The sequence below is a fragment of the Chrysoperla carnea genome, chromosome X (genome assembly GCF_905475395.1).
Source record: "Chrysoperla carnea chromosome X, inChrCarn1.1, whole genome shotgun sequence".
NCBI lineage: Eukaryota > Metazoa > Arthropoda > Insecta > Neuroptera > Chrysopidae > Chrysoperla > Chrysoperla carnea.
In genome coordinates this window covers 11,619,065-11,636,901 of record NC_058342.1, presented here as the reverse complement: position 1 = coordinate 11,636,901, position 17,837 = coordinate 11,619,065, and the positions used below count along the sequence as shown (strand labels likewise).

The following is a 17,837-nucleotide window of genomic DNA, read 5'->3' as shown; positions in this document are numbered from 1 at the left end:
AACTATTGTCAGAACGCCGATAGATACATAAATCTAACGGAAATGTTTGTTTACAATCTTGAAGCCATACGCATATAATAAAGGTTATTGAAACAATTTTACTAACACAAATTTTGTTAAAGAATTATATAAAACATTAAAATAATTGCTTTTATTTAAAAAAATGATTTTGAAAATTCACACAACTATGAAATTAAAAGTCAAAAAGTATACAAATTTAAAAGTTTAAAATGTAAATCAAAAACAAAAAATTATAAAATAAGGTCCAAAATTTGCATTAAAAAATTTGTACAACAACACAAACTACAAGGTTTATTTAAAAAAGTAGGAAAATTATCGTAATTATTAAAGGCTCCGGGAGCAAATATTGCACAGCACATTAAAATGCATAATAAAGCAAATATGTCCAACCTCTTTAATCATTGAAATGATCAGCTGATTGTAACGAGAATGGTTTACATTTTTTTTTACTCGCGGCGCTGATATCTTAGCGTTAAAATCCAATAACAAAATTTTGTTTATGGCATCAATATTTTAAAACGTTACAAACTTGGGACTAAACTTAGTATACCTTGGTACATTTCATATACATGGTATAAAAAGTTAGCATACCTTGGTATATTTCATATACATGGTATATAATAAAAAAAAACCAATGAATTTTATTTATATGACAAATAGATGTGTTATACCTACACCCACGGAACTGTATTTTTTAAATCATAATTTAGACAATTTTGACTATAAACAAATATTATACTTTTGAAGTAACAAATTTAGTACTTTTCCGTTATTGTTAAAAATCATTTTCCAGTATTTTTCCAGTATATTTCCAGATATTTATTATCATGAAAAAATAAAACAGTTTTGTTATCTTATCTTATATATTTAAACGAGCAATTCTTGTATATATATATATATTAACGATCTTGGAAATGGCTCCAACGATTTTCATGAAAATGAGTATGTAGGGGTTTTTTGGGGCGATAAGTCGATCTAACAAGGTTTCATGACATCTATTGGTGTATATCGTAGTTAATGAAATACAATGCAAATTATAACTCTTCCTGGCATCTATTGGTGTATATCGTAGTTAATGTAATAAAATACATTACCGGGACATTCAAATTGGTATTTGTGTGGAGACATTTAAAACGGTCTTCTATTAGTGATAAAATTTGTGTCTTTTTAAGAATAACGAGCAAAGATCGGTCATCCAGATATTAGAACTTATATATGCTCTTTTCATTTTTATACCATGTATATATGAAATATACATAGTATATTAAGTTTAGTCCCAAGTTTGTAACGCTTAAAAATAATGATGCTAGGAAAAAAATTTTGTCATAGGTGTTCATAAAATCACCTAATTAGTCCATTTCCGGTTGTCCGTCCGTCCGTCCGTCTGTGGACACGATAACTCAAAAACGAAAAAAGATATCGAGCTGAAATTTTTACAGCGTACTCAGGACGTAAAAAGTGAGGTCAAGTTCGTAAATGTGTAAACCGTTAGAGATAGAACAAAAGTTTAAATATAAAAAATGTTCCTTATCAAAAATTAAACAACTTTTGTTTGAAAAATTTTTTCGTAAACATCACTGTTTACCCGTGAGGGCGCCAATTTGACTTAAATTCGTTTTCATATTCGACTATTTGAAAATCATAGAAAGATATTATATGTTTAGAGTCTTTATATCATTACGTCACTGTGTGAAATATTCAATAAATACAGTGGCTCATTATTTAAAAAAAAAAAAAAAAAACGCTTAAAATTTTTAGTTGGCAGCAATGTTTGTTTTAAAAAATCACCACAAAGTCTTTTTGGTATATATTCAAAGTCATTTGGTTTATAAAGTATCATCATTATCAATAAGTATTAGATAATATAAAGTTTTGTTTTATTTTACTTAAGGTAAAATATAAACATAATGATATTATTAAACTAAATTATTATAAACAATCGCATTGTAATTAATACGATTTAAAATTTTTCAGAGAAATAAAATGGAAAATAATGTAACAACACCAGTGCTACAATTTGCGCCAATTGTCAACGATAAAGTAGTAAAGACAGAACAACTTAAAAATTCCTTTAGTGGGAATATAAATGCGGGTAATGTAAGTGATATGAAAAAACCAATGATTATTAGTATGGAAAAATTCAAAAGTTTGATGAATAATCCGAATTTTCATTTAAAACAAAAAAGTATTAATGTAGCTAAGACAAATTCAAATACATCTCCAGCAAATTTTTGTTTGTCTAAAGCTAGTTCACAAGTGATTAAAACATATGAGAAAACATCAAGCCCATCTAAACCTGCAACGAGTGAGGATACTAAAAATATCGAATCAACTTCATCGTCACAAGACACAATAAATACTTCAAGCCATTCTACGGTTTCTACATCAAATCAAATAAATATAGATGAAAAAACCATAAAATCAAATAAAAACTAACAGAATATGGTAGAAAATAGTTCCTCCGTTGTACAAACACCGATCAAAAACCAAACTTTTCAAATTCGACTTAGTAATTCTGAAATTTCTTCGGCAAATTCAATAAAATTAAAGCCACAGTCAACAAAGATTATCAAATTAAACCAAAATATACAAAGTGGTGAAGAACAAAATCAAACTTTACATATACAGCTTAATAAATCAACGGTTTCGTCACCAAGAGCAGTAAAAATTGATCCAAAATTTTCAAAAACTATAAAATTAACCCAAAATGGAGTGGACAAAAGTAAGCCTCTTCTACAATCATCAATAAAAAATCAATCTGTACAAATTCAGGTCAGTAATCCAACAATTTGTACATCAAAATCCGTAATAATAGATCCAAAGTCATTAAAAACTTTAAAATTAACCAATAATCTACAAAATGGGGTTGAAAAAAGTTCTCCTATTGCACAAACAGCTGCAAATAATCCAAAAACACGTGTTCAAGTTAACAATTCTCCAGTAACGCGATCCAGTGCAATAAAAACTGTAAAATTAAATCAAAATGTGGTTGAAAAAACGTCTCCCGCTGCAGAAACAGTACCGAAAAATAAGATATTTTTTCAGCCACCAAATAATCGATTTCGTATTATTCATCAAAATGGCAAACAAATTGCATTACCAATAGTAAATAAAGCTCCAAACAATGTGGCAGCTATAAAGCCAACTAAAAATGTTTCGATATCGTTAGGTGCCGAAACACAAAATGATAAAACACGGAAAATAGTAACAGAGGATAAAAATCCTTTTCTAAAAACTCCTGAACATGTTTACGAAAAATTTAATTTACTTCTACCTTCAAAATCTACAGAATCGTCGAAAACGATAGAAAAACCACAAAAATTGGAAACAAGCAGCAAAGTTGGTGATTCTACAAATATTATAGTTAGTGAATTGGTGGTAAATAACAAAGTTGTTGCTTCCACAAATATCAAACTAGCTGCTTCTGAAAATAGCAAAGTTAATCAAATGGTGGCCAATAATGTTATGGACCATGCAAATGAAAAACACGATCAAAATATAGGAAAAAGGAAAAGAATGCCCCGAAAACGAATAAATATTGATTATGATTCAGGTAATAGCAACGGTACACCAGTAGATAGCCAAACTGAAAGCATGTTATTCCAAACGCTTAAATCGAAATTTGTGCCATTAGTGGGTCATGCATGTACAGCGACAATTATCGATCATTTAAATTTGGCCTATTCTCGATGTCGAACATCTCAAAGTCAAGCCGTTCGAGATTTAATTCAGTATATCTATAATTATGAACGATATCGTGATCTAAAAAAGAAAAATAATAATGTTATAAACGAGAAATCAACACAAACTAAAATGTGTGAATATACACAATTGAAAGAAAATCCCATTTTATGGATTCATTTTTCGAAAATAAAACAATAATGACGCAAATAAACGAACGGAACAGAAAACCGATGAATTAAGATTACAGTTATTTAAAGATTGGAATAGTGCACTGGTTCCGGATGTTACGGGAAATATGTAAGTCAAAAAAAGATATTTAGTAATTTAAAAAAAAATCTCAAAAAATGTTTCTATTTACAACCTATAAAGGTTGTTATATTTTCGATTCATTCCATTAAAAAATCTTTATATGACAGTCTGTATATTCGATTTATTTTTATTTTTCTAGGCCTATTCATAACGCAGTGTTGGAGAACGACTTTTTTGCCGTTAAACGTCTTCATTTAATTTTAAAACATTTAAAAAATATAAATGTTCAAAATCAGTCTTCTGATATGGTAAGTTAATTCCTATCAACGTTCAAATTAAAAACATGATGAAAAGTCGAAGAAAAACTTCATCATTTCATCAAGTTTTTGAAATTTATTTGTATTTATATTATTAGTGGAGAGCCGTAAAATTTATACCCGCGGAATCTAAGAACAGTCAATGAATCTTTACAAAAACTATGCGACTGCATTGTTTAAAGCTTACTTAAGGAAGTTAAAAACAAAAATTTGTGCGATCTTTCCCAGGGAGCGGTAGCCACCCTTTCTCGGATTTGAAAAAATTTATGCTGAAAATGGCAACGGGAATCGATTTAGGAATTAGTTCTAAGCACAAAATGTCATTGGAACATATTTCGAAAAGTCAATACTTTCCGAGTTATTGACGATTGAAATTCGGAGTATTTAACGTCAAATAATAAGTAGTAAAACTTTGGAAATGAAAAAAGTTTCAAGTCATTTCCATAAAAATTGACGGAGTTATGATGAAAACAAAGTTTATTGGATCTTTCCTTTTTATGTTTTATTCAGTAGAAAAACTGATAAATTTACCATGGGGACTTAAATTAATGCTGCGACTTTCCAATTTACTTTATTTAGGTACTGGCAACATGCTCAAGAAATTCTAGCAGTTTCGAATAAATGTTTTTTTGAAATATTGCAACTTAAATGAAAAATTTATTTTTTTGAAAAATACAAAAAAAATTGTCTTTACATTAAATAACTCAAAAAATAATAAAGTTACAGGAAAAAAGTTCAGGGGAAAAAATTTTGCTTTTTTTACAAAATATTTTACCTTCTAAACTTTTTTTTGTATCTTTATTTTATTTATATCGAGTTATTCAACGGTAGACATTTTTTTTGTATTTTTCGAAAATTTTGTTTACGTTAAATTGCAATATTTCAAAAAATATTTATCCGAAACTGATAAAACTTTTTGAACCTGTCGCTAGTACCTAAATAAAATTATGGAAAGCAACCATTAATTTTAGATTCCTTGATAAATTCATCAGTTTTTGTACTGAATAAAACATAAAAAGAAAGGTCTGATAAACTTTGTTTTCATCATAACTCCGTCAACTTTTATGGAAATGACTTGAAACTTTTTTCATTTTCATGGTTTTTTAAACTACTTTAAAAAGTGTACGATATACCTTTTTCAAAAAACGTCAAATAATATAAAAATTTGACGTTAAATACTCTGAATTTCAATCGCCAATAACTCGGAAGTATTGACTTTTCGATATGTTTCTAGAAATTTTATGCTTAGAATTCATTCCTATATCAATTCCGGTTGTCATTTTCTGCAGCATAAATTTTTCGCCTTCGAAGAGGGGTGGATTGCACAAATTTTTGTTTTTAACTTCTTTAAGCTTCAAACAATGCAGTCGTACATTTTTTATAAAGATTCATTGACTTTCCCTGGATTTCGAAATTTTAAGATATTTATACCTTACGGTTCTCTGTTATATAAGCATGTATAAGAATGTAAACATAGATACAGTAAGGTGTCTATGTTAACATTCTTAGGTAAGGTAAAGATCATTTAATGGTTGGTTTTATTAATTTTAATTTTGTGTAAATTTACTCGTGATTTTTAAGGGAATCTTTACAGATAACATATTTTCATCTAATCGAAATCAACTTCTAGGTTCCTAAAAAACGAAATTTTTTTCTTTGAATTTTAAAAAAAAATCTTTTACAGTTTAAAATATCGATTACTCTGGTAAAATTGATCAATTTATTAACTTTCATCTTTTACAAACTCATTTTTAACTCTAAAGAACTTGCAATAAAAAAATGTAAAGTTTTTTATTCGACAAGTGTCAAATTACACCAAAATCTTTAAATACTGCCCATTCATAGGACCCGAAAAAAAAATTGTTCGCACATTAAAGGGAACGTGAATGGAAATATTTTGCGCAATACTGCTCTAGAGTAAGTGATGCGATTCGAGTACTGTTTTTACTCGAGCTCGTTTACACTCGAGTTACCGAGTCAACTTGGTGCACCTGAGTAGATTCGGTGACACAATTAAATAATTCTTACCTAATTTTTATACCATGTATGTATGAAATATATCAAGGTATACTAAGTTTAATCCTAAGTTTGTAACGCTTAAAAATATTGGTGGTAATTAGTGCATTCCCGGTTGTCCGTCCGTCTGTCAACACTATAACTCAAAAATGAACAGAGATATCGAGCTGAAATTTTTATAGCGTACTTAGGACATAAAAAGTGAGGTCGATTTCGTAAATGAGCGCCATAGGTGTTATATCCTTTTTTTCAAATATGTTATACTTTGTATAACATAGATGGCATTACGGTGTATGGAATAACTCAATGACATTCAGGAATAAAATAGAATAGAATACACGTGATTCAATTCATTGGATACAATAAAAATAACTAAAACTTCATGTAATTATTTAATAATAAATATGAATAATAATAAATAAATATGATTAATAATATAATGTGTATTAATTATTGGGACAAAACAATTGGCGACGAGGTGAACGTGAATTTAATCCGAAATAAACTTATAAAAATATATTTACATTGTGAAAATAGCTTGGTGTGCGCGGGAGTTCGTGAAAAATAAACATTAGTGAATAAATACAAACATTAGTGAGTGAACTCGTGTACAAATTCGAAAACATTTTTCAACGTTAATTTCAAAATGGATGCAGCACAATTTCAAGAATTTATGACCATGCAACAAACGATGTTCGAACACATGCTGGCGAGGCCACATGCGACTCAAGATAGTGGTAATAACACAGGTACAGCTCCACTTATTATTCAAAATTTCGAAACATGAAAGGTATGTTCGAAAACAAAACTTGGTGTGCTCAAATGCTACTGAATTCAATTGGTGCAGCCAATTATAACTTGATATCGGCTCTAATATCACCAAAAAGTCCGACGGAATCGACATATGAAGAACTTATTGAAGTTTTTGAAACACACCTTTGCCCTAAACGAAACGTTTTGGTTTCTCAACACCGATTTTTATCAACATACCAGAGTGAAAATCAGTCAATCGCTGATTACGTCGCACTCTTACGTCAAGACATTACAGAATGCGAATTTATTTCACCATGCAAATGTAAAATATCAATTGCGGATATTTTTCTGCGAGCACAATTCGTTCGAGGTTTGCGTGATAACACAATACGTGAACAGATTCTTCAAGCTGACGAGATTACATTCGATAAAATCGTCAAAAGAGCTATCGCACTTGAAACATCAAAATTGGATAGTTGCGAGCTTGCCAACCAAAATTCGATACCATCAACAAGTTCGGTGAATAAAATATCCAAACCGACACAAAAACATAAATCGACGCGATCACGAGACTCATCGACGCAATCACCGAACCGTGCGGGGGCTTCAAATAATCGTCCTGCTTCATCATCTCGGATTAATGCTAGACAGTTAATTAAAGGCCAATGCTATCGTTGTGGGCGTGATAATCATAAAGCAAGAGATTGTCGAACGGATCCAAATGCGTTACAATGTACCGGATGTGGTAAAATCGGTCACGTTCAGAAAGTCTGCTTCAAAACACTACTGAACAAAAGAAAATCATATTCAGAAGATAAAAGTAAAACCAACCACGTGGAAACTATCCATTATACTGACAAAAACTCTAACGACGATTGCACCGACACAGAATTCGGAATAAGTCAAATAATTGATGTTTATCGAAACACTAGCGACGAACAAAAGTACATTGTTTCAGTTGAAATTGCGGGGAAAATACAAAAATTTGAAGTTGACTCGGGTACAGCATTTACGTTTCTGCCGCATAGTAAATTTGACAGCCTCAACACGAACGCGAAAATTCAACAATGTGACGTCACATTCCGATCGTACACTGGTAACATTTTCAAGCCTATCGGAAAAGTGAGCGTGGATGTAGAATATCAGGGCACGCGTTCGACTGAAGAATTATTTATTGTACCAGATGGGTTTGATACACTTTTGGGGCGTACATGGATACGTCATTTAAACATACGTCTGAGCGACATTGACCATGGAAATTGTGGCAGCAATTCAGCAGTTTGGCAGGTAATCGAGCAAAAAGTAGGATGTATTCCCAACCTCAAAGTATCATTAAAGTTACGTGAAAAAACAGTACCTTGCTATTTTCGACAACGAGAGGTACCATATGCCTTGAGAGATAAAGTTGAAAAAGAGCTCGACAACCTTGAAGAACAAGGAATTATTTCGAAAGTTCAAGCGAGCGATTGGGGGTCACCCTTAGTCATCATACCCAAGGCGGACCAAACAGTAAGATTATGCGTTGATTACAAACTCGCGGTAAATAAATGTTTAGTAAATGATAATTACCCGATTCGACAAGTTACGGAAATTTTTGATAGTCTACGAGATTCGAAATATTTTTGCCGGCTCGACCTTTATAAGGCATACCTTCACGTACAAGTGGATGATGAAAGTAGTTATATTCAAACCATCACCACGCACCGCGGAAATTATCGTATGCATCGCTTGTCATTTGGCATAAAGACGGCTCCAAGTGAATTCAATCGGATATTGGACCAAATTTTGGGTGGACTTCCGAAAACCATGTCATATTTTGACGACATTATTGTCCACGGCGCTACTAAAGAAGAATGCAAGCTTAACCTCAATGCGTGTTTACAACGATTAAGACAATTCGACCTACACCTGAATAAAAATAAATGCTCGTTATTCCAAGAAAAAATAGAATACTTGGGACACGTAGTGGAATATAACAAAATTACAAAGAGTCCTGAAAAAGTCGCAGCGATAAGGGAAATGCCTCGACCCGCAAACAACGACGACGTACGCAGATTTCTTGGCATGGTGACGTACTACTCGCGTTTTATTCCAAATAATTCGACAATAACATATCCGCTCCGGAAATTACTGCGTAAAGACGTAAAATTCTCTTGGAACACTGCGTGTGAGGCCGCCTTCATTCGACTGAAAGACGAAATTGCAAGTGACAGAACGTTGACGCCATTCGACCCTTCGAAACCGACTATACTATCATGCGACGCGAGCCCAGTTGGTATTGCGGGAGTGCTGAGCCACGTAATCGATGGACACGAGCGACCTGTAGCATTCGCGTCGCGCTCACTAACAACGGCCGAACAAAATTACGCGCAAATCGATCGCGAGGCTTTGGCTATTGTGTTTTCAACGGATCATTTTTTCAAATACATCTACGGACGACAATTTAAACTTAAAATGGATAATAAGGCTCTTACGCGCATATTTCACGAAAACAACAAACTTCCTCCGATTACTTCAGGACGATTATTACGATACGCCGCTTACTTGACCGCGTTTGATTATCAAGTAGAGTACAAAAAAGGAAGTGAAAACACGGATGCTGATTGCTTATCGCGAGCGCCAATTCAGCAGACAAAGATAACAGACGACATCAGAATAAATCGAGAGGTACTTCAGGCATGTATGGTCTCAGTTAACGAAATTTCAACGGACACACTTAATGCAACTACAATCAAAAATGAAACGAGTAAAGACGAAACAATTCAAGTTATTATCCGTGAAATACAGACCGACGCGGAAGCATCTATTCAATACACTTTCGAAGAGGGAATACTATTCAAGGGTCAAAGAGTAGTTATTCCGAAATCGCTTCAAAAATCGACATTACGCGAATTACACAAAACACACGTAGGCATAACGAAAATGAAACAATTGGCGAGACGTTTTGTGTATTGGAAAATCATAGACAAAGATATCGAGAAAATTTTGAGAAATTGCGAATCATGCGCCGAAATTAAATCAAACCCGGCCAAGGTACCTCTGCATCCTTGGGAACAGCCGGATGAAAATTGGGAGCGTATTCACATAGATTATGCTGGAGAATTTCAAGGCCATTACTTCTTAATTATCATTGATGCTAAATCAAAATGGGCTGAAATTAAAATTACGAAGAACAGTCCAACAACGGCTTCAACGATAGAGCTATTAAACGATGTATTCGCGACACACGGTTTTCCAAAATACATTGTCTCTGATAATGCGTCAATTTTCGTGAGTGAACAATTCAAACAATACTGTGTCGAAAACTGAATTTTTCAAAAATTGATCGCCCCTGGTCACCCAGCCACTAATGGGTTGGCTGAAAGAAACGTACAAACGCTTAAGCACCGACTCACGGCAATGAAAAACGATTCCGGCACATTACACCAAAAATTACGAGAAGTGCTATTTCGATATCGCGCTACACCGCTTTCAAACAATAAAACTCCGGCGGAACAGTACTTTGGACGAAACATACGCACAAAACTCGACGCGATTAAACCAATGAAACACGTTAAAAATACGATTTGCCAACCGCGCGTTCGACAATTAACTGTGGGAGACCGCGTCCAGACAAAGTGCGTCAAAAATAATACACTTACGTGGGTATTCGGCACTATCTTGGAAAAAATTGGCAAACTACACTACCGCGTTATACTCGATAATGATTTCATATTAAAACGGCACATTAATCAGCTACGTAGAACTGAAATTCCAAAGACACCAGTGGCTGTCGAAGACGCGGGCGGGAGTGGCCCGAATGCGAATGAGCCTGAAACTGACGCGTTGCCAATATGGTTGCAGGGTGAACAAAATACTCGAAATGTTCATCATCCACGTATAATACATGAGCAGGACGAGCCAATGGTACAACAACGTCCCGAACGCGATTAATATCTTGTAGACCAGATATTTAAATAAAAATATATTTATTTAATTAAATTTACAATTTAATTTACACTTGTACAAAATGTTAAGTAACAACAATTAAAAATAAATATTTTAATGAAACAAATTATTTAACAATCCGAACGTATGTCAAACGATTGTAATAATAAGTATTATTGAAACAAAGATATCCGAACCCGAACATACGTCAAAAAGTTTGGATACTAAGTATTATTTGTACATTAGATAGTTTACTTTATATATGCTTTTAAAGTACTACTTTTTAATTAAAGGATGTGTTTTTAAAAGATCCTTTTTGTAATATGATCCTTTGTACAACACTTGTGACGGTCCAGATGTTATAACATTAATATTATTAAAGGTCCACTTTCTCGTAATATTTAAAGGACAGTTTTCTGAGAAATATTTAAGTATAGCAATATTTAAAATAAACTTTCTAAAATAACTATTCTAATTTATGAAAGCTAATAAATAATTATTTAACAAATGCGTAAAATGCACATGTTACTTAATATAATGGTTTAAAATATCTAAAAAGAAATATAAGTAATAGAGGATATATAATTCCTCCCTTCTAAGAATAAACTACCGTTGTTTACTAGGTAGTTCGATCAACATAAAGTTTCGGTATCGGAATTCCAACCATTTCGAATTGATTTCGATTAATTGCAGGCATTGGTACAGCTTGTGTGTTTTGATTCCTTTGACCATACTTGTAGAGAATATAAACTATGCTTGCTATTATTATTATTATAACAATAATTATTGACCATGTTACGGGATGTTTATATAGTTTATTTGCTATAAGTTCCAAATCTTCTGTATTTTGTAAGTCGTAGTTAGCTAGTTTTTTCATTCTAATATCAGGTTGTTTATAGGAGATGTTTATTTTATTGAATAATATTTGTTCCACTTCGATATTAGTGTATGTAGTTTCCAATGTTCCATATTGTATACCATTAATTTCCATATAACATTGATTCAGGGTAATATGAAGTTTACCAACAAAATTGGTAATGTTTTTTCCACATGACGAACTAATATTTAAACCGGTGTTTGTAAAAATTATAAAATGATTAGTAATTAGTTCTAATATAATATTCATTTCGTCTGTCTGCTCGTAAATGCAATGTCCAATACGATTTTCCGGTATTTCCATTTCACATGTATTACGTTTTCTGTCATGAAGTTGCGTTGGGTGACAAATGTAGTCTTGTTCTATTCTTTTGTAATTATCATTTCTTATAAATGAATATTCGTTGGGATTATGTAAGATTAAATTAGTTTCGGGATTTATGTTACTATGATTTGTAGGGATAGGATATATAATCGTTAAAGAAAAGTTAGCTGAATTGAATTTGGGAATTTGCACTATGAATATAATATTTGAATCATTAAAATACGCTTTCAATCCTAATAACTCGTATATATGTTCTACGTTTATTAAATTAATATGTTGATCTAACTCATTTTTTATTAATTTCAATTCGTTATAACTCAAAATATGTTTAGAAATAACGTTTTCTCTGGCTAATTGAATAGCAGTGATTATATTGTCTATGTGTTGATCTAAATATCTAACTTGAAATTGAATAGAAAAGAAATATTGTGATTGTAAGATTTGTTGTTGCATTACGTTATAGTCATTAAAGGAATTGATTATGTGCTTTAACTTTGCTTGTTCTGCATTTATAAAATTTGTAATATTGCTAAATCGTTTGATCATTTCTTGATTTAAGGAATGTTGATTTGTTTGCCCCTGTTTTAAAATCAATTCATTATCTTCTAAGTTCCTAATCTGTTCGTTTATGCGTATAGCATCGTCGTTATCCATATTCCCCGAGATACCTTTTATTAAAGATCCTAGCCCATTTATAAGCCCTCGTTTGTTTCTATGAAATGGCATTAAACTATTAACTTTATCAATTACTTTATCTATTTCTACTAGAAGCATTGTTGTATCTGTCATAGGGTTAGTGATGAGATTAGCTTTTTCGTGTAATAAGGTTTGTTTAATTTGGTTAGCTGATTCGATTAATGGATTAATATTAACTACGTGAATTAAATTATTATAATGATTGATTAATTTTATAGTCCCTAAATTCAACGCGAATAGTCCTTGAGTACTGCTTATGTCGTTGTAAGTAATTTTCTGCCCAGCAACACATAATCTGAAACAGATTATTTTTTTCTTACTTTAATTTTTCCTTTATGGTATTTTTGTACTTTCTGAGCATTTGTAACTTTAAGAGTTTTACGTTTACTATTTATTACTTTGTTTTCTGTATACTTGGGTACTATTTTATTTCGTCTATTCTTTGTTATAAAAACATTTTCACCTACTGCCAAAAGTGGGAGATCAATTCGGTCTTTGTTTCGGACTAATTTTTGCTTTAATTTATTGTTCTGTTTAGTAATTAAATCTTCCATAATTTGTTTTTCCTCTGTATATTGATTAGCACAAGTAGAATGTATATTATTTGTGTTAGGTTTTAAAATCTGATTATCTCGGAATCCTCTTATAACTTCGAAAGGTGTAAGCTTGGTACTTGAATGTGGCATTGCATTATTATAAGTTAATAAAGCCATATCTAATTGCTCGACTATTGTAAGGTTTTTATGAGTAGTTTTTAATTTAGTTATTAATTCTACTAAAGTTGAATGAAATCGTTCAAATGGTAACTTTCCGGTTGAGTTTTTAGCACAAGTAGTGTGAGTACTAATTTTATATAGATTCAGAAAATCTTTAAAATCACTACCTTCGAATTCCATGCCTGGATCATGAATTATGAGATCAGGTATGCCGTGTCTTGATAAATAATTTTTAAGCGCATCTAGAGCATATTTAGAATTTCTTGCTTTCATAACCGTAGCTTCTCCATATGTACTAAATTTATCTACGATAGTTAGAATATTTGTATTATCTACATAAAATAAATTTATGTGTAAAATTTCAAATGGTTTGTTTGCCTGTTGTGTTTGTGTCAATTTGATCTTTAGTGGATGCCTTTCACATTTATTTAATTTACAGATATCGCAATTATTTATATATTTTTGAATTTTTGACTTCATATTGTCAAAATAATATAGCCTTTTAAGATGGTTCAGTGTTTCATCAATCCCACGATGGATTGATAATTCATGATAGTTTTTTATAAGTTTTGTTTGTTCATCAGATTTTTCAACATCCTCTAAGAATTTAGTGCACCGAACGATATTTAATTTTGAAAAATGTTTTACATATGTGTTTTGAATAACGTTGAAAATCTTATCTTCTGTATAGATAGCATTTTGTTTATCGTTAACAATTTCTGTCTTGAAAATTTTAATGGCTGTGGATTCATCTATTTTTGGTATTGCTAATATAATACGTTTTTTTGTTTGAAATAATTTAGTTCGTTTTCTTTCATATTTTGTTCCTAATTTAATTATTATTTGCTGTGGAAAGTTATTTAATGCTCGTTTGGATGCTTTTATATCGCGATTAAGATTTTCTTCGGCTGAATGTTGAATACTATTGCTATTTAAACTGTTTATTTGAACTCTAGATATTGTGTCTACGTTAGTTTTTCTCTTAACAGTTTCATTAGTTTCATGGTCTATATTAAAGTTACTACCGAGTAACTTTATTTTCCACCTTGTAAAATTTTGATCATCAACAGGTACATCTAAAGTTTCTGACTGTTCTTTTTCAGGAATTTTAGTAGTTTTATCAAATGGAATAGAGTTGTAGGCATTAGTATCATGTAAATAATATTGGTCACTTAGATAACTGTCATATGGGTTACTTCGAGAATTTTCGACGTTGTCATAAGTGGTAATATTATTAATTTGATGAAATGATTGTTTGGTATTTCCACTCGAAATATCCATAGGTTCAGTACTAGGTAGTTGTGATCTATAAGTTGGTGAACTTTTAAATCGACTTTGTTGGGGTGGAAAATGGTTTTGATACCAAGTCGGTTGATTATGCTGTAAGGGGCGGTAATGAATCGAATTATTAAATGTGTTATTTTGAAATGATTGTTCTGGTCGTAATTGCATACATTTCGTTGAAAAGTTGGGTATTTGATAGTCATTTACAAAATTGTGTGTAAGAACACTATTGTTATACGGATAATTATTTTGTATTTGCTTCGGTTCAAAATTTACATTTGATCGAGAGATTCTATATCTATCTTGATTAGACTGTTGCATTGAAATTTCATTTACACAAATATCATACGCTTCCTTGATTGTTTTTGGTCGGTTAGATCTCACGATATACCCTAAATTTTGATCTAATCCTGCTATAAAGGATTTTAAAACAATATTCAAGTATACTTCGTTTTGTCCGTTTATGAATTCTTGAGATTTTGTTCGATCTACTGAGTTTAACAAAACGGTTTGTAAATCAACAACTTCTGTATAGTAATCTTTTAATTGTTTATTTCCTTGAAAAATTGTGTTTAATTTATGAAGAATTGATTCTATAGTTCGTTTGTCTGAGAAATGTGTTAATAATATTTCTTTAATCGTTTCCCAGTCCGAAGGGGTTCCAGATGCTGTGAGAGCATCTCTTGCTGGTCCTCTTATTTTTTGTTTTAACCAATTAATCAATAAAGAGTTGTTCGCATTTTCTCCTTGGAGAACGAAATCTCCCATTTCAATGAATGTATTTAACATTCCTGGACAACCTTCGTAGTAGTCCATATTTTTTAATATATTAATTATTGTTACTTTACTAGTAGCCATATTAGCTTTGTTATTTTCTAATTTTAATTTTGAGTTATTATGTATTTGGTATAATTAAATAATATTTAAAAAATTTTGTTAGTATTATTTAAATTTGAATTTTCTAAATTATAATTAAGCTATATTTTATTTCATAATTGTTGATAAATCTTCGTCCGTATTTGAATCGGAGCTAAGATTTTTTTGAATAATCTAACTTTTAGCTTATTCTTTACTTTAAATTTAGTAGGATGTTTAGGCATTAAGGTGTAGGTATTCGAATATTCAACAAAGAAAAATTTACTTACATTTGAAATATGAACACCAACCACATTGTTACGTTTAAATTCCAGATAATTCCAAAAAAGAATACCATAAATCTTCGATATGCCGTCGAAATGGATTTAACCAGTTCCAATGTTGCTTCCAATCCAGTAAATTTTATTTTGTACTCTGGTTGATATTAAAAATTTATTTGGAGTGTAGATGCGTCCCAAAGACTTAAGAGCCACTCGTAGAATTTACACAAATTTACGATGGACGCGATAATTTTCGAAAATATTTTTCTCAAATTATCCTATCGGCTGCGCCATTAATATCTTGTAGACCAGATATTTAAATAAAAATATATTTATTTAATTAAATTTACAATTTAATTTACACTTGTACAAAATGTTAAGTAACAACAATTAAAAATAAATATTTTAATGAAACAAATTATTTAACAATCCGAACGTATGTCAAACGATTGTAATAATAAGTATTATTGAAACAAAGATATCCGAACCCGAACATACGTCAAAAAGTTTGGATACTAAGTATTATTTGTACATTAGATAGTTTACTTTATATATGCTTTTAAAGTACTACTTTTTAATTAAAGGATGTGTTTTTAAAAGATCCTTTTTGTAATATGATCCTTTGTACAACACTTGTGACGGTCCAGATGTTATAACATTAATATTATTAAAGGTCCACTTTCTCGTAATATTTAAAGGACAGTTTTCTGAGAAATATTTAAGTATAGCAATATTTAAAATAAACTTTCTAAAATAACTATTCTAATTTATGAAAGCTAATAAATAATTATTTAACAAATGCGTAAAATGCACATGTTACTTAATATAATGGTTTAAAATATCTAAAAAGAAATATAAGTAATAGAGGATATATAATTCGCGCGCGACGACCACCAATTCGATTTCGCGACTACGTGATACAAAATAATGTGATAAATAATTTAAAGTAATTTAAAATTTCAGAGTAATTCAAATTGTTGATTTTCTATTGTTGGGTTATGTTCTTTTAATAGTGTGGGAGAACTGTTATATCCTTTTTTTCAAATATGTTATACTTTGTATAACATAGATGGCATTACGGTGTATGGAATAACTCAATGACATTCAGGAATAAAATAGAATAGAATACACGTGATTCAATTCATTGGATACAATAAAAATAACTAAAACTTCATGTAATTATTTAATAATAAATATGAATAATAATAAATAAATATGATTAATAATATAATGTGTATTAATTATTGGGACAAAACAATAGGTCAATTGAGTCTTGGGTCCGTAAGACCCATTTTGTAAACCGTTAGAGATAAAACAAAAGCTTAAATGTAAAAAATGTTCCTTATAAAAAATAAACAACTTCGGTGCAAATTAGGTTAGGAACATATAGTATGTATACACGTTTTGTATTTGTATGTAGGAAGAGTGGATATCTTTCTTTACTTATACATGACGTTAAAAAACAAACGATTGCGTAATCAACACTGTCTCTACATGTTATTTCAACAACTAACTCAGTCAATTGTTTGTTTTCACTTGTTAATTGTTATAATTAATATTTTAAGTAATTTTAAGAATGTTAGAGTTCATAATATGAAAAATGAATAAAGAATGAAATAAAAAATCATACTCAGAAAAATCGAATGTTCTGAACAAGTGTAACTCTATACCATTGCATGTCCTAAACATTCTTAAAAACAAATGGGACATCGAAACGATTAAATATTATTGGAAATAATAAAATTTGGCACGTTCAATGCATAGTCTAGTATTTGAAGAGCATTCATAATGTATTTTTAATAATATATTTTCTAAAACCTTGTCACAACCTCGAGAC

General features: G+C 30.8%; 3 protein-coding genes across 3 annotated transcripts; all 3 read left to right on the top strand.

Annotated features, from left to right (window-relative positions):
- Positions 1-2,004: 2,004 nt before the first annotated feature.
- Positions 2,005-3,903, top strand: LOC123302908 (M cell-type agglutination protein mam3-like). Its single transcript, XM_044886003.1, has 2 exons — positions 2,005-2,397; positions 2,461-3,903. Exons 1-2 carry the CDS (start codon positions 2,005-2,007, stop codon positions 3,901-3,903), a joined length of 1,836 nt encoding a protein of 611 aa, XP_044741938.1.
- A 3,167-nt stretch (positions 3,904-7,070) lies between these two features.
- Positions 7,071-10,349, top strand: LOC123302907 (uncharacterized protein K02A2.6-like). Its single transcript, XM_044886001.1, has one exon. The coding sequence runs from the start codon at positions 7,071-7,073 to the stop codon at positions 10,347-10,349; it is 3,279 nt and encodes a 1,092-aa protein (XP_044741936.1).
- A 90-nt stretch (positions 10,350-10,439) lies between these two features.
- Positions 10,440-17,133, top strand: LOC123302397 (uncharacterized protein K02A2.6-like). Its single transcript, XM_044885321.1, has 2 exons — positions 10,440-10,964; positions 16,879-17,133. The coding sequence occupies exons 1-2, from the start codon at positions 10,440-10,442 to the stop codon at positions 16,948-16,950; spliced, it is 597 nt and encodes a 198-aa protein (XP_044741256.1). The 3' UTR covers positions 16,951-17,133.
- Positions 17,134-17,837: the final 704 nt, after the last annotated feature.